An 18,453-nucleotide genomic window follows, 5' to 3' on the forward strand; every position below is an offset into this window, starting at 1 on the left:
AGTTTGAAACCGTTGTAATGGGTACGTCGTTTGCATAAGTGTGCGAAAGTGATGTGATACCATACTTTATTTTCATTTATTCTTATAATAATAACATATGATCACAAAATAATTCATGATAGTCTACATGTAGACGTAAATGTATGTCATTAACAAGCGATCTTATCAGATGATCCTATCATTAAGCACTACGCGTCATATAATAATTGGATTGCATCAAATTCTTCTTATCAATATATGAACATGAAGGAAACTTCGTGGAAACTTACAAAAGGACGACAAGTACGTGGCGGTGTCACGGGGGTTGTCGTTACTTACTCTTCTTCAAGGGGCCACGACTCACGAGCTTCCAACTTTGATCCCAATATTTTTATTAACACAACAATAACCCATGTCGACAAGAATAAACCAATAACTGAGGTGAAAAATATTTGGTTTTCATTTGCTGTCAAACAAACTTTGTGTCTTTTGGTCAGGTAGTAGTAATATTTACATATAATCGTAAAACTCACATGTAAACTGAATTTGGTTTTCCGAAGCCCAAAATTAAAATGTTAGTACTTTATATGGCCTAATTTATAATAGTTTTTTCTTCTTGTAGGACGTACTACTCTTCTTCTAGCATGCTCTAGCCTGTATATGTAAAGCTCTTCTTGACGGAGCTTCTTGAGTTACCAAAGGGTAGGGTATGCATGCAATCTCCAACACTCTGACCAAGGAGCATATGAGATTGAGAAAAGTGTAGACTTCCTTTGTATGTCGCAAGGGGTAGTCGCCGGTGGCAAAAGGATCATTCTGATTTGGAGAAGTTCAGAAGACTGTAATTGTTTATTTGATCCTTACTTCAAATCTCTATGTTTTGAGTTGTTTTGATATTGGGGAATCTCTAGTAGTACAAGACATAAAAAATCTCTTACATTTAGCATGTTCAGAGCACTTCCGATTCACAGTATGATAGATAGTGTTTATTTATTTTCATGGGTTGGGTATCTTGCATACAGGTGAGGTGATACTTACTCCTAATGGGGTTTCTTTGTAATTCCAAATCAATGCAAAACCAGTTGAAAAAATTGGAAGTAAATAGAAGTTCTAGAAGAACTATTAGCTTATATATAATAGTCGACTGTTACACTCAAGCTACAAACTTCATACACTAAAGTACAAAAAAAGTTTTTTGCATAACTTAGAAGATAAAGATAGACCAGAGCAGAGGAACGAGGAACCTCCTCACTCCCCATTTCAAACTAACGAAACAACATATCTAAAGAAAGTTACCATGAGATGGATAAAGAGTTTTACTACCTTTAACTCCTCTCACTCCATCCTTTTGCGTTTGTTTTTCAGATTTGAAAACATTTGCTCGATATCTGCAGCTGTTATCGCCTTTGACGGCCCACCACTACCAGACTCCTACAAAATCAAAAACAAAAACAAAAAAGACTCTTAGATGAGAGAGTTCCTGAAAAATGTAATCATATATTTTCATAGAGGTGACGATATATACCAGTAAACCCTTCAATTCATCTTTGAAGTCTCTGATACCGTGAAGGATTTCAACTTTGGCTACGTGGTCGAGATTATTCAACAAGTCAAGTGCTTCACCTTCTTGTTTCTCCAGTTTCTCTGTTCTTTTCTCCTTCGCCTTCTTCTCGTACTCAACAATTGTATCCTCTGCATCAAGTAAATAGCTTACCTTTCTCTGGTTATACATCTCAACGCACTTTTCGCATCTGCATAGGATGTTCCTCCAGTTTTTGGACAAAAACAAAGGTTTCTTCTCAAATTCAGGACACGAGTTTAGATTCGTCCCAATAGCACAACCAGCCGCAGCAACGGGTTCAGTGTCGTTGATCTTGTCAGAACCGTTTCGCACAACAGATTTCTCGGCTTCAGTAGTACTGGTCTCAGGCTGGCCGGGTTCAGAGTCATTCATCTTCTCAGAACATTTTCGCACAACAGATTTCTCTGCTTCAGAACTGTTGTCAAGATGGCCAGGTTCAGATTCACTGATCTTCTCAGAACATTTCCGCATAACAGATTTCTCTGCTTCAGTACCGTTCTCTAGCTGGCCGGCTTCCGCATCCATGTTGGTTTTGTTTGACTCAATTGTCTCTGAACAAGCATTAGCACAGCCAGTGGAATCTGCTTGAGCAGCAACCCACAATTTCTCAGGATAAAGTGTCAGAAACGAACAAAGTGGGGAGCAGTTTTGACAAATGAAATCCTCATAGATTGGTTCGCCTTCTTCATCTCTTGGAATCTGTTATAATCACATAAGAATCACATAAGAAATTGAACTAAAAAGCCAAAACAAAAGAAAAGTCAATCGTACACAAGATTAAGCACTGGCCACAAACCTGGCTACCAACACTGTCTGAAGGTTTGAAACCGAGATGCTCCTCGTGAAACCAATCCTCACAGAGACAACACTGTATCATCTCAACTTGTTCTTCCACATTTGGGTCAGGGTAAGGTAAGTCGCAAGTGCAGTACAAGCCTTTGAAATTATGGTTGTAAGAATTCTCAGAGTTTTCGACATCTTTGCTAGGGAGAAGCTTACACGCTAAAGTTCCAAACTTGGAGTTCCCACAATCACATCGAAAATTCCTCTTAGTCCACAGCTCCAAAAGCTTCATAACCAGAACAACAATGTTCAAGCCATTAGGAAACCAATTAACACATCGAAGCCAAATTCAAAGATAACATAATCCAGCTACATAATATTACCTCATGACCATCATGACAAGATAAGCAACAAGCAGTGCAGATTCCAGCATTCCCATCTGGTGTACATGTAATGCATGAGAAAATTGCTTGTCTTTTCATGTAACCCTTGGGGTAAGTACACTCATCACCCTCATCTCCACCCAACACCAAATCCGCTGCCTTCACACCAATTAATCACAAAAGCAATGATATTACAGAAACACACACACTACTGAATTGATAGAAACAGATGAAGACACACACACTGACACAAATCATAACTAGTAAGCAAGAAGCTGGAGACTGGTACAATAACACCATCCAAATTACTGTACTAGATTCAAAAAAGAATGTGACTTTAAGGTCGCAATTCAATTTCAGGATATGATGGATTTCAAATTTTAAGGCTTAAGCAAAACCCCCAAATCAGGAACCTATACGCCCCCCATAAAAATGACCAACCACAGGAGTGAAAATTGGGGGAAAGTATAAAACTTTCGTAAGAAGAATCATGAACATACAAAATTGATCTGATGGGGAGAAAAGAGAATTCAATAACAAACCAGCTCTTCAGCATCCATTTGTTCGATAAATTCATTGATCGTTACAGTTCCCTCAGCCTCCTCATCCTCGAAACCACCCGATGCCATTCCCGCAATCACTACTCACCAAAGTTTCCAGCTGAAATCATAAATTAAGAACATGAAATTGGACGAAAAGTAAAACTCAAAACGATATATTCCCTAAATTCCCTAAACAAAAAAAAACCCTAGATTCCTCGCAATACATAAAATTGAAAGTACCAGGTTGTATCGGTGAAGTTTTCAGGCTTGTGAAATCCCTAAAAGTTGTCACTTTTCAAGACATAGATAAAAACGAAGGCGCCGAGAGAGAGAGAAGTACTTTGGGGGAAACGAAGGTCAAGAAGAAGCTTAAAGGTCTTAAATAAGCACACAAGGGTTTGTGGGGGAGAAAGAAGGATCTAGTCGCGATTACTAACAAAACACGAGTAAGTGTTATTATATATACCAGCAGGGACTTTATCGACATTTTCCCGCCAATAACCCTCCAATTCTATGAGATACTATTCCTTTTTTCCCTCCTCTCTTATATCATCTAAGAATGGGGAGAGCACAAGATAAGTAATCCAGTGATTTAGATTGTAGGTACGTTACTTTGTTAGCTGATCTGCTTTCTACATGTAATATCATCCATAATTTGGTTTGTAAAATGCGAGATTTTTGCGATTTCATATTCGACCTCACTGATTAATAAGAGACAATAATAGAACGCACTTACGCACATCAATAAGATTACAAAATAATATAAAGAACATAAAAAGTGATAATATGTTTGGATCATTTATTCCGTGCTATTTACTAATTACTTGTATTCCATGTATCCATGATTGTTTACCCGCGAAAAATTGTTAACGGTCGCAAAACAAATTATAATTTAAACTTATACATAAAATTATAATAACATTTTCAATTATAATAATAGGTGTCAAGCAGTTAATTGTGTCCACACATACATTGAATTAAGCAGATTCTTATCAATTTATTAATTATTGTGGATTTCATCTAATAAACTCTAAAATCTAACACTTTTTATTTTCTTGTTGAGATCTTAGTAATAAAATCTAAATTATTAGCTAACAAATATAAATTTACAAATCAATATAAAATTTCCATATGGATAATATTGACTTTAATGGGCTTAATAATAAAAAGCCCATTAAAAAGGTTGAAATATGAAATTTTGACTTTTTTTATGGTCAGAGAAGAGCAACCAATCACAATCGTAGCAGGTGTATTAACTTCTTCTCCTCCGATCTGCCAAAAGCCGCGTGGACCCTATTTCCTCACACTTCCTTCCTTCCCCCTCTCTCTCTCTCGAGAAGAAGAAGTTTCTGGTTGACTAGTTGTTGGTTCGATCATCGATCATGGCGGAGCAGAAGAAATACATATTCCAGGTTGAAGAAGGCAAAGAAGGTACCGATGGTAGACCTTCAGTTGGACCTGTGTACCGCAGTATCTTCGCTAAAGACGGCTTCCCTGAACCGATCCAAGGAATGGATAGTTGTTGGGATGTTTTCCGGTGAGATTTTCTTTTTTGTTATGCATGAGTTCCATTCTCCGATTCGTTGACTGATCGTGGAAATTGCTCTGACTTAAATCGTTTTTGTTTTGAAATTGTTCTGTGAAGTAGTAGTGTTTAAGCTTTACGGATCATCATAAGCAGATCTATAAGAGCTCTAAGAGTAATCGATCGATAGAAATATAATTTTGTTGGTCAATGATTTTCGCCATTTGTCTATAACAAACATTGTTTTGATTGGCGTGTGATGTGAATTTGTTGTTGCATGTATTTTTTGGTGATATTGTTTGGTTTGACATTTTCCTTTTTTTTTTGTTTGTTTCTACTGTAATTGTGTGTTTGTAGCATGGCGGTTGAGAAGTACCCAAACAATCCAATGCTTGGACGCCGCGAGATTGTAGATGGAAAGGTGTTGTTGCTGTTTCCTTTTGATTTTGGTTTTTGTGAATGTTAATTAAGGATTTATATTCACTTGTTTTATTTGATTCGTCTCAGCCGGGTAAGTATGTCTGGCAAACATACCAAGAAGTCTATGACATTGTCATTAAACTTGGAAATTCTCTCCGAGCTTGTGGAGTTAAGGATGTAAGATCCGTTCTTTTCCTTTATTATATCTAATCTTTAGTCTCATTGTTTCCTTTTTTTTTGTTTTCTGCTTACAATGTGATTAGTTTCACAGTTGCTTAATCTTGTTGTGTTTGCTGATATGTGTGGGATTTTAGGAAGCAAAATGTGGTATCTATGGTGCTAATTCTCCTGAGTGGATTATAAGCATGGAGGTAATTTAGTGGCTGGATCATGATATGATATTATTGATTGTGTTTTTTGTTTGAAACTGACTGTGAATTTTTTATTTAGGCCTGTAATGCACATGGATTCTATTGTGTTCCGTTATATGATACACTAGGTATGTCTTTTCAGTATTTTTTTAATATATACCTGAAGGATAAATGCAACAGTCGATATCCAGTGGGATGCCACAATATTTTTAGCTAGTTGATTTGTCATGTTTGCTGCTTGTTAATTGTATAGGTGCTGGTGCTGTGGAATTCATTATTTGCCATTCAGAGGTTTCAATTGTCTTTGTGGAAGAGAAGAAGATCTCTGAGGTACAGTAAGATAACATCTCTAATGTTAAAATGTATATTTATCACTTTTATGTATTAATGACCGTGACCAAAAATTTTACAACTTTGTGGAACTTTTTCTCATCACTTCCTTTTCCTTTTCATTATCAGTTGTTCAAGACCTGCCCAAACTCGACAGAGTACATGAAAAGTGAGTAATTCTTTTTTGTGTTATTCCCGTTTAGCTTTTTAACATATGATGCTTATGATCAAATGTGATTGTTTATAAGTACAGCTGTTGTGAGTTTCGGTGGTGTCTCCCGTGAACAAAAAGAAGAAGCTGAAACTTTTGGGTTGGTTATATATGCTTGGGAGGAATTTTTGAAGCTGGTATGAGACTTTTCATCTGCTTTTTCCTGATATAAACTGATTCTGTGAAGTGGTCTATTATCTATGCTTACCATTTTTTTACTTTCCATCGTGATTTTTTTTGGCAGGGTGAAGGAAAGGAATATGATCTCCCCATCAAAAAGAAAAGTGACATTTGCACGATTATGTATACTAGTGGAACCACTGGTGACCCTAAGGGAGTGATGATATCGAACGAAAGTATTGTTACTCTAATCGCTGGAGTGATCCGTCTACTGAAAAGCGCTAACGAGGCCGTGAGTTTCCTTCTTGCTTTCATGCATTTTTCATTATCCACAAGTAGTGCAAACTTTAAGTTCCCACTGTACCTGGCTTTGGTCTTAATCGATTTTCTTTTTGGCTGTGCAAATCAATAGTTGTCCGTGAAAGATGTGTATCTTTCTTATCTTCCTCTTGCTCACATCTTTGACCGGGTTATCGAGGAGTGTTTTATTCAACATGGTGCTGCAATTGGCTTCTGGCGTGGGGTCAGTACAGCTCAAAGATTATTATTTAAACCAGTTTTGACTTTGTTACTTTAACTTTCTCTGGGTTGTCTCCTCAGGATGTCAAATTGTTGATAGAAGACCTTGGTGAGCTTAAACCAACTATTTTCTGCGCTGTCCCTCGTGTCCTGGATAGAGTATACTCGGGTAAGATGTTTGAAATATCATATGTCCCAAGTATTTTCATTTCCTCACTGTATTATCTGTCTATCCCAAATATCTGACTCTGAGCTTCTACATTTGTACCACGTTAAACACCCAAATGTAAATATTATTCTCAATTCCAAGAATATTTCTGTTAAGGTTTCATTCTTTCTTCTTTGGTGGATGTCGCATTTTCTAATTCTGTATATCCTAATTTTTCTTTTTAATTTCATATGACTGATTACGACTTAACCGTGTTTCAATACATTGACCTATTATGACTAACAGGTCTTCAGAAAAAGCTTGCTGATGGTGGATTCTTGAAAAAGTTGCTGTTTGATTCTGCATTTTCCTAGTAAGTCAGAATTCTCTTTGCTTATCTGTTTCACCAATCTTTATTAGATCTAACACACTCGTAACATTCGCAGTAAATTTGGACATATGAAGAAGGGACAGTCTCATGTGGAGGCATCGCCAATTTGTGACAAACTTGTGTTCAGCAAGGTAACAAAGTTCTTCATTAATATAACTTGCGAGTTGGTATACGATATCCGAAGAGGCTACCTCTCTTCCCTATGAAATTTCATAGAAATTATTTATATTGCTTTCTCATTTAGGTTAAACAAGGACTCGGAGGCAATGTGAGGATTATTTTATCTGGAGCTGCTCCTCTCGCTAGTCATGTAGAGTCATTTCTGAGAGTGGTGGCATGCTGTCATGTTCTACAAGGATACGGTACCCATCCCATTCACTATATTGAATTCCTTATATACTAATGAACTGATAAACGAGCTATTTCACATCAACTACATGAATGTGGGAACCAAATGGACTATTTTTCTGTCCAAACAGTTTTTTAGTTGAGTCTCCCCATGGGTCCTTTCCTACTAGAGTGTTGTTATATATTGATCCCACATTAACAGAGAATGTGGTTAGTTGACTGTTTTCTCTCTGTATGGTTGTTCCTGTGTAGGTCTTACCGAAAGCTGTGCTGGATCTTTTGTCTCGCTACCAGACAGGCTGGACATGCTCGGCACAGTTGGTCCACCAGTGCCAAACGTTGATGTACGCCTTGAATCTGTCCCTGAGATGGAATATGACGCTCTTGCAGATAAACCACGTGGTGAAATCTGCATTCGAGGAAAGACTCTTTTCTCTGGATACTACAAACGTGAAGACCTCACAAAAGAGGTTCTCATTGATGGATGGCTGCACACAGGTTTTCCTTTCTCTGAACCTGTATTCACTTAATGTTAAATTAGTTAGAATATCGGTTTTTGTAATCCGGTGAGTTCTTTCTCAGTTCTCACATACCCTTCTTTTCATACTCAGGTGATGTCGGTGAGTGGCAACCAAATGGAAGCATGAAGATCATTGACAGGAAGAAGAATATCTTCAAACTCTCACAAGGAGAGTATGTTGCGGTCGAGAACATAGAAAACATCTACGGTGAAGTACAAGCTGTTGATTCCGTAAGTGTAGCTACAGACTTGTAGTCTTCTCTCTCACATAGGTTTTTGGTAGATCTCGTCTACAACTAATCACAATCTTCCTCGCCTTTTCATCAAATTTATCAGGTGTGGGTGTACGGAAACAGCTTTGAGTCATTCCTAGTCGCAATTGCCAATCCAAACCAGCATATCCTTGAACACTGGGCTGCAGATAACAATGTGAGCGGTGACTACAACGCTCTCTGTCAAAATGAAAAGGCAAAGGAATTCGTACTCGGAGAACTCGTTAAAATGGCCAAAGAGAAAAAGGTTATTCCTTGTTTTTATCCATTATGGATTCGTGATTCTTTGTTGTCTGTTTTTATTTCGTTTTAACTTTTTTTTGTGTCGGATTTTGCAGATGAAGGGGTTCGAGATCATCAAGGCGATTCATCTAGACCCAGTGCCGTTTGACATGGAACGCGATCTTCTTACGCCAACCTACAAAAAGAAAAGGCCTCAATTGCTAAAATACTACCAGGTAATACAAAAACGTATTGAAACATCTATTAAGCGTAAAAATCTACTGCCATTTAGTTATTAACACGGTCTCTTTCCTCATCTGACAGACTGTGATCGATGAAATGTACAAGACCACAAATGCAAAATTTGCTGCCAGAGGGTAGAGTCGTCCTCGTGGTCGGTCTCTTGCTTGCTTTTTCTTTGGCTCTCTCCTTTTACATGACGAAGACTGTTAATACTTAATAGGGGCTCTTTCTATCATCTGTGTACAATATTCTGGGTATTTCATACTTTCATAGTGTCAGATCACAGCTGCTAAACTTCTTTTATATGGAAATCTACTTTGATGTTTGAATACTTGAATTTTATCTAACTTTTTTTATAATAAAATACACCGAGTTGTCTTCGTAATTTTTCGTAAATTTATCCATATCACATGTTTTAAGTGGAAGTTATATCCGATCAAACAGAGAAGAGTACATAATTTTCAACTAGTATCCGAAATGTAGTACTAGTACAATTTAGTACACGATACATGTACTACTACTGTATGTCTTAAACGTCTTAAACAAACTCGAGGAAGGGAAATCGAGATCAAGACTGACAAGACAGATGCTAAGATCTCCCCAAGTTTCTACTCTTTTACAAATCATTTGAATTACCGTTCTTGTCACGACATCAGCTAAAAATATCCGGTGCACTACTGACAAGTTCTTCCCGTGGAAGCAATTGTGACAAAGGCGAATTCTGTAGAGCAACCAACACTTCCCTTCTGTACTTCACCCTCTGGTCTGTATCCACAAGTATCACACAAACTTTGAGCCCATCTTCCTTATAAATTGTTAAAATTGAGCATGTTAGTGAGAAAAGCGCGTACCTAAGAAACTCCTAGGAACAGCAACAGAACTCTCTGGCCTTTGGTTGTTCCTTCTACTCGCCAACGTTACGAAACTCTGCCGAGGCCATGAGCGAGGAAGAGGTTGATTTTGGTCGAGAGAAGAAGAGTCATGTGCAAATTCATGCCTCACTTTAATGTGAGGGTACCTTCTGCAAAGACCAGCGATAGCTTCTTTGCTTAAAAGCCAACAACCTTTGAGGTCAAGTATTCTCAGCCTTAAAGGTGGGCTGAACTTCTCGAGACCATTGTCGGTTAAAACTGCATCTTGGACTCCGAGACTGACTAGGTTTGGGAGAGAGGAGAGATGGTGGAGAGTGGAATCTGTGAGGGAACTGCTTTTTAGGGACAAATGTGTTAATCCGGTAAGACCACTTAAAGGAGAGAGAGCAGTATCGCTCAGGTATGGATGTTCTAGACTCAGGATTTCAAGGGAAGTTAGAGACTGTAGTGCTGCAAACGACGGCTCTGCTTGTTGAGTTTGTTGCTGGATAAATACTGGAAAAAAAATAGAGATCGGTAGTGCTGCAAACGACGGCTCTGCTTGTTGAGTTTGTTGCTGGATAAATCCTGGAAAAAAAAAAGAGAGCCGTGGAGTTATATTTTGATTTGAGTTATTAATCACTCATTAGTTTTTAGAAAGGTCATCATACATACCATGGATCCCGGTCATGCTCAAGTCAAGGGCTTTAATACAAGGCATCATGGTGCTGATAAATAAGATGGAAAGATCGTCGACAGATGTCTGGGACAGAGACAATGTGTTGAGTTGCGGCACATGTCCCGCAAGATTCCCGACCCCATCAGAAGTGATTCTTGTATCTGAGACATTAAGATTCCTCAGACTCTCGCCAACACATGCTACAAAGTCAACAGCATCATCCCCGAAAGCTGTGGAGCTCAGATCAAGATGTTCCAGGTTAATCATAGTTGCTAAGAAGCTGAAGTTTTGGAGGGGAGTGTTGGAAACATCTAAGTAGGTTATCGAGCTTTGGTTGGTGAAGGAAAAGGCCTCGGTTTCAGCACTGAAAGTAGCTCCGGACAAAACCAACTTTTTCAAGGAAGCTAGTGCGAAGTTATGCATTTTTGATATGGAGAGAATGTCGCACTTGTTCATGTGTAAGCATTCCAGGTGCGGTATGTTCGGAGTCTGTGTGACGCTGGTCCACGAGAGATTGAGGAAGCTCAAGTTTGAAAATTTAAGTATACTCACAACTCCTAGGTTGGTTACGTTGCTTCCCCAGATGTCAAGGTACTCTAGCTTTGTCAGAGCCTGAGAAACAAAAAGCAACTGGCGGTCAGAGGAAGGTTCATAAATGATATGTACACATGTGCGTATATGTTTGTAGTAAATGAATTTGGACAAAGAAAAAATCTTATCACAACAATTCTAAATCCCACATACACGGAACTTCATTTTGTATGGATTAGTAATAAGGTTTAGTAACCAGCAAGATGCTTGAATTACAACACCATAATCCTGAAATAAGACCAAATAGTTTCTATGCACATAATACTCCTTACTCTAACATAGAACATACAATTTTAGCAGAATTCTTACAATTTAACTAGATATACGACAACCATTGAGCTACACAATTAAATCAAATACATCAAGCAATCAAAACTGAAATTCATCAACAACCTGAGTGACTAGTGACTACAAAATAAAGAAAGAGCAAATGTAAAAAAATCATGTACCCGGAGAGAAATCAAGTTGTGATCAGTTACAGGTAAGCCGCCCAAATCTAGAAGAGACAAGTTTTTAAGTGAAGCAAGAAGAGAAATCCCAGCTTCCGTAACACCCGTCTGTGGAATCCACAACTTTTCCAGGTTTACAACAGATTGAAGATGCTTTACACCAGCATCTGTAACTTTCATACATCTTGAAAGATCCAACTCGGTCAAGCTACTTAATCCTAAAACAAATCCAACATCACATTAAAAAAAAAAAAAAAAAAAAGAAGAACCCACATTTGTCATAAACTCCAAATGCAAAATCAGAGAGGTATGTCATGTAACATACCTGTGATAGGCCAGAGGGTAGAATTGTTGATTCTCAGGCAATCTGAAAGATTTAGAGACAACAAATTAACAAAGCCTCCAATGTAAGCCATCCATTCAGCGTTAATGGAGCTTTCGCCTCGGAGATCTATCTTCTCTACAGAATGTTTAAATCCTCTGCACACAAAAAGAGCTCACAATACTTCAGTGTCCATGCAAATCATTGCATTTCCTCAACTTTTGACTTATATAAAATGAATCCTAAACCGGTAAACCCTAAACAATGTCCCAACACCAACACGATTCTTAGAGCTACCAGATCTAACAACTCAAGCAAAGAGAAACGAAATTTTTCCTAATTAAAATCACATGCAAAAAAAAAAAAAAACTAAGATCCCTAAGCGATCACTCACTGATCTCAAATCCAAGGCTCCAAGCTAACCATTTCGAGATCAGGAATCAGAATTACGTAAGGAATTAAAAAAGAAAAAGAGAGTTGTTTACTCGAGTAACGAAGGGAAAAGAAGTCGCCGCTGGATTAGACGACGGAGGAGAGCATCAGCAAGGTGAGGAGGCAACCTCTCAAGACTCCGCCTCTGTAAACGCCATCGTTCCACCGCGTCTCCGCTCTTACAAGCTTCCTCTATGCATAAACGCACCAACGGACTCTCGAACTCCATCTCGAATTCCATCTCCATCTCCATCTCCAAAATCGCTGAAACTTTCTGATCTTAGCTCCAATTTTACAAACCCACACCAAAACTTTTAACTAAATAAATAAATAAAAAACCCTACACTATTGGGCCGTTAAAGCCCAAATATCACTAGTACTGTACTGGCCTGTTAATACACGTGTGCTGGCACGTGCCTTCTTCTTCTGAACGTTGTCGACGGATATAAACATAATTAGACTACTCTCTCTACAAAATATCTCAAATCACAGACGAAAAATGTGGAGACTCTTAGCTTCAGTTCTCTTCTTCTCATGTCTAATCGTTTCTTCGTTGTCGTTGGGTGATTCGGAGGTGACGTGTTCCGGTATAGTGCCGTTACGGTACCGGAACGATAAGATCTCGATAACAGACTACGGAGGTGTAGGGGATGGCCGGACGGTGAACACGAAGGCGTTTAGAGCGGCGATTTATAGGATTCAGCATCTGAAGAGGAGAGGAGGTACGCTTTTGTATATACCTCCCGGGGTGTATTTGACTGAGAGCTTCAATCTCACTAGCCATATGACTCTTTACTTGGCTAAAGGTGCTGTTATCAAAGCTGTTCAGGTACTAATTTTCAAATTTTTTTTGGGTTTATTTGCCAATTTTGAATTCTGAAATTGGATTTTGGTATATTGAGATCATTTGAAAGGAGTGACACAATTCGTTATTTTGCTGATTTGATATTTAAATTAGTTTATTAGTCAATGTGATTAATGTGGATACTCCAATGAGATCAGTAATGTGAGTGTGGTCAGTTATGTAAGTGATTATACTCAAATGATCAAGTTGTTAGGAAAGATATTTCATTTAAAATTTGTCAACTATAGATGACTTTTATGTAAAGCAAGCCTAATTATAGAATTGTTTTTTTTTCTTCACTTAGCTTGTTTGCTTGGATCTGAATTTTGAAAATAATGGAATCAAAGTTTGTTTTTGTAATCAAGTTTATTGTAAGAATGATTTATAGGGAACACTGCACGTATAGTAATTGATAAGTAATAAATATGGGTATGGAATTGGTAATGGTAGGTCCAATACAAAGCGTCATGGGTCCTTTCTCGGGGCTAAAACGTTATTGTAACCATGTGGTGTAGTGCTCTTATGTCTATGTTTACATAGCTGGCAATTTTTGTTGTTTGTGGTTTCCAAAGTTTGTCAAGATTTGGTTATTATATTCTCTATTAATGTATGTAATGTTATAGTATTGGTTAGAGTGTTGTTATCAATAGTTGGGACTGTGGAGGACAGTTATGGGTTTCCATCGTCGTTTAGTGAGAATCTCAGATCAGTGAAGTAGTGGGATGCTGCCATATTTGTTGAACCTCAATTTCAATTATCTATTTGATTAAATTCTCGGCTTGGTTTGTCTTCAAGTGAGTGAAGAACAAAAAAACCACTCCTTGTCACTGTAGTGTAGATCAATGTGTGTGTGTGTCTCTTATGCCTAATTTTGAGATTATATAACATTTTGCCTAAGACAGAATCTAGACAACACCACTTTGATTATGAGTAAATGCAGAATCTCTTAAATTGTTTTGTGAGCTTTTGGATTTTGCTATGTGTTGACTTCAGGATACCCGGAATTGGCCATTGATTGATCCTTTGCCGTCTTATGGAAGAGGGAGGGAGTTACCAGGGGGACGCTATATGAGCTTTATTCATGGTGATGGTCTTCGTGATGTTGTCATCACTGGTTAGTTTGGACCATCTTATACTCTCAGTAATATCTATTTAGCTAGATAATACACAGTTAAAATATATATGTAAGGTTGAAGACTTTGAGAGATGCATTGTTCAGGTAGGGTAGGAAAACATGAACTAATCAGGTTAAGAATCTGTTTTTAACTATAGTTACTCAAGAGGATTTCTATAGATAGTATTCTAATACATGTCCAGGAACAGAGTGTTTCCCGTGCATTTCCTTCTGGTGATATGATGTTTAGCGCTGTTTTTGACATTTCATTGCGACACTATCTAAAATACACAGGACAAAACGGGACAATAGACGGTCAAGGAGAAGTGTGGTGGAACTTGTGGCGCAGTAGAACGCTAAAGTACACAAGACCGAACCTAATCGAGTTCAAGGACTCTAAGGATATCATAATCTCCAATGTTATTTTCCAAAATTCACCCTTCTGGAACATTCATCCAGTCTATTGCAGGTATATAAAAAAGCTAGTTACTGCTCTGTCCTTCAGATATCCCAAGCATAGATATATATTAACCTCTTCTTTTGGTATTGACTCTGTTCCTCGTGTTGATATGTGGCAGTGAGGTTGTCATACATCACGTCACCATCTTAGCTCCACAAGATTCGCCCAACACTGATGGAATCGATCCAGGTTTGGTCTTACTCTCAATTCCTTTTTCAGTCAACTAACTAGATTGATTGATGTGATATATACATATAAAACATGTCTAGATAAGAACTTGAATATGTTTTTGTGTGTACAATAGCTATATCATGCTAGAGAATTGTACCTCATCTCCTCATCGGTGTGCAAACTTGATACATGATCAAATTTTAATGGCAATTCTCTGTCTGAATCAGAGCCGTTTACTAATCATCTGAACAAAATTAAATTTGTTGATAGATTCCAGTGTCAACGTCTGCATAGAAGACTCCTATATCTCAACAGGAGACGACCTTGTGGCCATCAAAAGCGGTTGGGATCAGTACGGAATCGCTTATGGCCGTCCAAGCTCAAACATAACGATACGACGCATCACAGGATCTTCCCCGTTCGCTGGTATCGCAATAGGAAGCGAAACATCAGGAGGAATCAAGAACATCGTAGCAGAACACATCACTCTATCCAATATGGGCGTTGGTGTCAACATCAAAACGAACATTGGTCGTGGAGGATACATCAAAAACATCAAAATCTCTAACGTCTACGTAGATACCGCAAAGTATGGGATCAAGATAGCCGGTGACACTGGAGATCACCCTGACGCGAATTATAATCCGAATGCTCTTCCAGTAGTTAAGGGAATACATATCAAGAACGTTTGGGGAGTTAACGTTCGAAAAGCTGGCTCTATTCAGGGACTGAAGGGTTCACCTTTTACAGGTAAGAAATTATACATTTCTTAGTGTTTACCAATATACATCATATATTCCTTGATTTTATAACTTGGAAAACAAAAACTCTCACAGGGATATGTTTGAGTGAGATTAATCTCCATGGAAGTTTGAATACGTATCGGACGTGGAAATGTTCAGATGTTATTGGGACATCACTGAAGGTCAGTCCTTCGCCGTGTTCGGAGCTGAGAACTACTGGAGGATCTAACTTTTGTTCTTCCGCATTCTGAAAACTTCTGAGCAAGTCTTTTCACCTCTTCGGTTCCTTTTAAAAAATGTAATTTATCATTATTTGCAATTCCTCCATTAATAATATATATATTTATGTTTGTACTTTGTATGTTACTATGTTTAGAAGTAAAGAGGCAAAACTATATAATGAAATTGTAATTTCAAAAATGAAGGAGGTTAAAAAACAGAGAGTAAAGTTTATAGTAAATCCTGAAGTTTATGACATTTGTAGTTTGGTGGTGTGTATTAGCTAGCTATAAGTAGTTTTGATTAACAGATTTATATACGTTTTATATTCTTTTGTTTTGTTAATTTATAAAAAATGTTGGCTATATCTACTAATGCAAAAACAAAAAAAAAAAAACAAAAATTGGAATTTGTGAGGACAAAAGCTAAGAGTTGAAGGATATTTTGTTTGTTTTGTAAAGTGTGAACTGGTCTTTGACTAATTTTAAACAAATTGAAAGATGAAAGCTTGGTGTTTTCCGTACATAAGTGTTTGGGGGTTTGATTGGCCTTTTCCTACTTTACTTATTAATTGCTCTTTTAACGAGTCCAATTGGCTATTCTTTCTTTCTTTGGCATAGCAGCAAATAATAAATTAAATAATTATTTCATTCTTATAAACATATACAACGAAATTATACAGTGTTGCGTAGCGTTGACACTCACATACACACAAAATAAATACGATAGTTAATGCCGTAAAGTTTACAACTCAGATAGTCAGATATACAGTATAATAATGAATGAAAGTTCTTCCATTTTTGTAAGCAGTTCGGGCTTATGTTTTATTTGGCTACTGAATTAGGTGAAATATTGATTGGCTAGTGACTTATGTGAACTATTTCAAATAAATTTGTGAATTACATGAGTTAGTTCTAGTGAATTATATAAATAAGTTCGTGAACTAAAAAATGTATGTGTTGTTGTCGAGAGATAAGAATGAATGATGAATGAGATCCAAATTTCTTTATAAAAATGATTGAATGACGCAAAGAGAGTGACGCCATTTAAAAAAAAAAACAAATCATAAGAAAAACAAATAATAAATAGTAGTAAAAAAGGGGAAATCCACGCGGAGAGAGGTTTGAAATGTCTTCGGTCCAATCCTCTGTCCTAATTTTCTCTTTTTAGGAATATCTGTTCTTTTAGATTTTTCTATATTCTTAATCAATTAATCAACAAATTCGTTTATGGCAATTACGTTTTTTATACGTTGAAGTAAATTTCACAGTAAATAAAGTAAAGGTTTTCTTTTTTTTTTTTGGGGGGCAAAGTAAATAAAGTATAGGTATGTAAATGATCCCATGAGTGAAACTGTAAATGAGGTTCATATGACTTTTTTTTTTTTTTTTTTTTGATCAAATAGAGGTTCATATGACTATAGTGGTTAATTACCTATGAATAATTTGCTGCAATTAACGTTTCGATAAGGGGGATAATTATAAATCAACTCTTTACAGTTTACAAAGGTTATTTTCTTCATATAAGTAAGTGGTCCTACTACATTTTATATAAAATTTTGATGGCAAAGAAAGTTTAAAAAGTATTAATTAAAAAAAAAACTGAGCGTTCGAATGGAATATTTATCAGACTAAATATATATATATATATTTGAGATAGCTTGATGTTGGACTTGGTCAGCAAAGACCTTATCATACTCTTGGTTTATTATAAATCATGACTGTTTTTTTCTTTTCTTTTCTTGGAACATATCATTATGTCTTTCATATACTATATTTAATATTAAAATAAAAACATACTATCATTCTGTATAAATAGTTTTTTCTAAATTAATGGCCATTTGTCTCAACTCTCAACTAAAATAAGAAATATTTTTGCGCACTTGAATTCAATATGTCTTTGTTACATACCTATATGACTATTTGAGATAACTGAATGTGACTTGGTCAGCCAAAACCTTATTATACTTTCTTGGTGTATTAATTAATCATCACATAGTTTTTTGTAAATGACTGAGTTTTTTTTCTGTATAATGAAATACTCATAATACAAATTTTGTTGCACAAATTAATCCCAATTGTCTCATACTATAATACTGATTTCACGATCTCATCAAGTTTAATATTACTTATTTACAAACAGTTGACAACTTGACAATAGCTTACATATATAAGTAAGTTTTTTTTTGTTTTGAACAAAACATATATAAGTAAGTAACTCCATTTCTTCTAATAAATATGAGAAAAACTACTAATGAGATCAATTTTACATCATATTTTAATTTTATTTTCCTGTTTGGCAAAGTGTTTAGGGTTTAGAATTAGAGAAGTACAATCTGAAAATATGTCATCCAATATTATTAAAGCGATAACTAAAATATTTTATGATAATAGTACATTTTCTTTTTAAAAAATGAGAATGTGTAGAAATATCATTTTTATTGTTAAAACTGATATATAAGTATATAACTATCATCCATAGAGCTTGTTTTTGCATTGCACATAAGTCATAATGCATATACTAATAAAAGCATCAAACCAAAACATAACATTGGGAATTTAATAATAGAGAATCTCAATCACATGTACATAGTCGTAGTTTTGAAAAGTTATACTACATCGAAAGGGACATTTGTTAAACCCTTGTTGTGTCTTGTCTAGTTATTTTAA

The 18,453-nt window shown here is 36.5% G+C and overlaps 4 protein-coding genes across 4 annotated transcripts; 2 read left to right on the forward strand and 2 right to left on the reverse strand.

Moving 5' to 3' along the window:
• Positions 1–1,077: 1,077 nt before the first annotated feature.
• Positions 1,078–3,717, reverse strand: LOC104731082 (PHD finger protein-like protein). The gene is made up of 6 exons (XM_010450347.3): positions 3,510–3,717; positions 3,270–3,387; positions 2,728–2,886; positions 2,358–2,630; positions 1,505–2,260; positions 1,078–1,410 (listed from the first exon to the last, which is right to left on the reverse strand). The coding sequence occupies exons 2-6, from the start codon at positions 3,354–3,356 to the stop codon at positions 1,315–1,317; spliced, it is 1,371 nt and encodes a 456-aa protein (XP_010448649.2). The 5' UTR covers positions 3,357–3,387; positions 3,510–3,717; the 3' UTR covers positions 1,078–1,314.
• Positions 3,718–4,418: 701 nt separating this feature from the next.
• LOC104731083 (long chain acyl-CoA synthetase 4) lies at positions 4,419–9,294 on the forward strand. Its single transcript, XM_010450349.3, has 19 exons — positions 4,419–4,806; positions 5,152–5,215; positions 5,302–5,391; positions 5,529–5,585; positions 5,665–5,713; positions 5,839–5,915; positions 6,045–6,084; positions 6,169–6,263; positions 6,371–6,538; positions 6,659–6,769; positions 6,847–6,934; positions 7,220–7,286; positions 7,360–7,435; positions 7,549–7,666; positions 7,905–8,150; positions 8,264–8,403; positions 8,509–8,691; positions 8,783–8,902; positions 8,991–9,294. The coding sequence occupies exons 1-19, from the start codon at positions 4,652–4,654 to the stop codon at positions 9,045–9,047; spliced, it is 2,001 nt and encodes a 666-aa protein (XP_010448651.1). The 5' UTR covers positions 4,419–4,651; the 3' UTR covers positions 9,048–9,294.
• A 46-nt stretch (positions 9,295–9,340) lies between these two features.
• LOC104731084 (uncharacterized) lies at positions 9,341–12,718 on the reverse strand. Its single transcript, XM_010450350.3, has 6 exons — positions 12,287–12,718; positions 11,805–11,959; positions 11,480–11,697; positions 10,436–11,051; positions 9,761–10,348; positions 9,341–9,674 (listed from the first exon to the last, which is right to left on the reverse strand). The coding sequence occupies exons 1-6, from the start codon at positions 12,484–12,486 to the stop codon at positions 9,562–9,564; spliced, it is 1,890 nt and encodes a 629-aa protein (XP_010448652.1). The 5' UTR covers positions 12,487–12,718; the 3' UTR covers positions 9,341–9,561.
• On the forward strand, positions 12,675–16,025 carry LOC104731085 (Pectin lyase-like superfamily protein). The gene is made up of 6 exons (XM_010450351.3): positions 12,675–13,062; positions 14,071–14,191; positions 14,486–14,660; positions 14,770–14,840; positions 15,093–15,572; positions 15,659–16,025. Exons 1-6 carry the CDS (start codon positions 12,733–12,735, stop codon positions 15,814–15,816), a joined length of 1,335 nt encoding a protein of 444 aa, XP_010448653.1. The 5' UTR covers positions 12,675–12,732; the 3' UTR covers positions 15,817–16,025.
• Positions 16,026–18,453: the final 2,428 nt, after the last annotated feature.

Source organism: Camelina sativa, chromosome 12, assembly GCF_030686135.1.
Source record: "Camelina sativa cultivar CO46 ecotype springtype chromosome 12, ASM3068613v1".
NCBI lineage: Eukaryota > Viridiplantae > Streptophyta > Magnoliopsida > Brassicales > Brassicaceae > Camelina > Camelina sativa.

What these genes read in the sequence shown, in the direction of transcription:
- LOC104731083 (XM_010450349.3), top strand. Translation starts at nt 4,652, where the DNA reads ATGGCGGAGCAGAAGAAATACATATTCCAGGTTGAAGAAGGCAAAGAA. An exon ending in AGTGGATTATAAGCATGGAG is followed by an intron (nt 5,586 to 5,664) that starts GTAATTTAGTGG and finishes TTTTTTATTTAG; the next exon opens with GCCTGTAATGCACATGGATT. An exon ending in CCTGGATAGAGTATACTCGG is followed by an intron (nt 6,935 to 7,219) that starts GTAAGATGTTTG and finishes TATGACTAACAG; the next exon opens with GTCTTCAGAAAAAGCTTGCT.
- LOC104731082 (XM_010450347.3), bottom strand. Translation starts at nt 3,356, where the DNA reads ATGGCATCGGGTGGTTTCGAGGATGAGGAGGCTGAGGGAACTGTAACG. An exon ending in CTTGTCATGATGGTCATGAG is followed by an intron (nt 2,631 to 2,727) that starts GTAATATTATGT and finishes CTGGTTATGAAG; the next exon opens with CTTTTGGAGCTGTGGACTAA. An exon ending in CAGACAGTGTTGGTAGCCAG is followed by an intron (nt 2,261 to 2,357) that starts GTTTGTGGCCAG and finishes TGATTATAACAG; the next exon opens with ATTCCAAGAGATGAAGAAGG.
- LOC104731084 (XM_010450350.3), bottom strand. Translation starts at nt 12,486, where the DNA reads ATGGAGATGGAGATGGAATTCGAGATGGAGTTCGAGAGTCCGTTGGTG. An exon ending in CTTTTCCCTTCGTTACTCGA is followed by an intron (nt 11,960 to 12,286) that starts GTAAACAACTCT and finishes TTTTGTGTGCAG; the next exon opens with AGGATTTAAACATTCTGTAG. An exon ending in TACCCTCTGGCCTATCACAG is followed by an intron (nt 11,698 to 11,804) that starts GTATGTTACATG and finishes GATTTGTTTTAG; the next exon opens with GATTAAGTAGCTTGACCGAG.
- LOC104731085 (XM_010450351.3), top strand. Translation starts at nt 12,733, where the DNA reads ATGTGGAGACTCTTAGCTTCAGTTCTCTTCTTCTCATGTCTAATCGTT. An exon ending in TCGTGATGTTGTCATCACTG is followed by an intron (nt 14,192 to 14,485) that starts GTTAGTTTGGAC and finishes TAAAATACACAG; the next exon opens with GACAAAACGGGACAATAGAC. An exon ending in ATTCATCCAGTCTATTGCAG is followed by an intron (nt 14,661 to 14,769) that starts GTATATAAAAAA and finishes GATATGTGGCAG; the next exon opens with TGAGGTTGTCATACATCACG.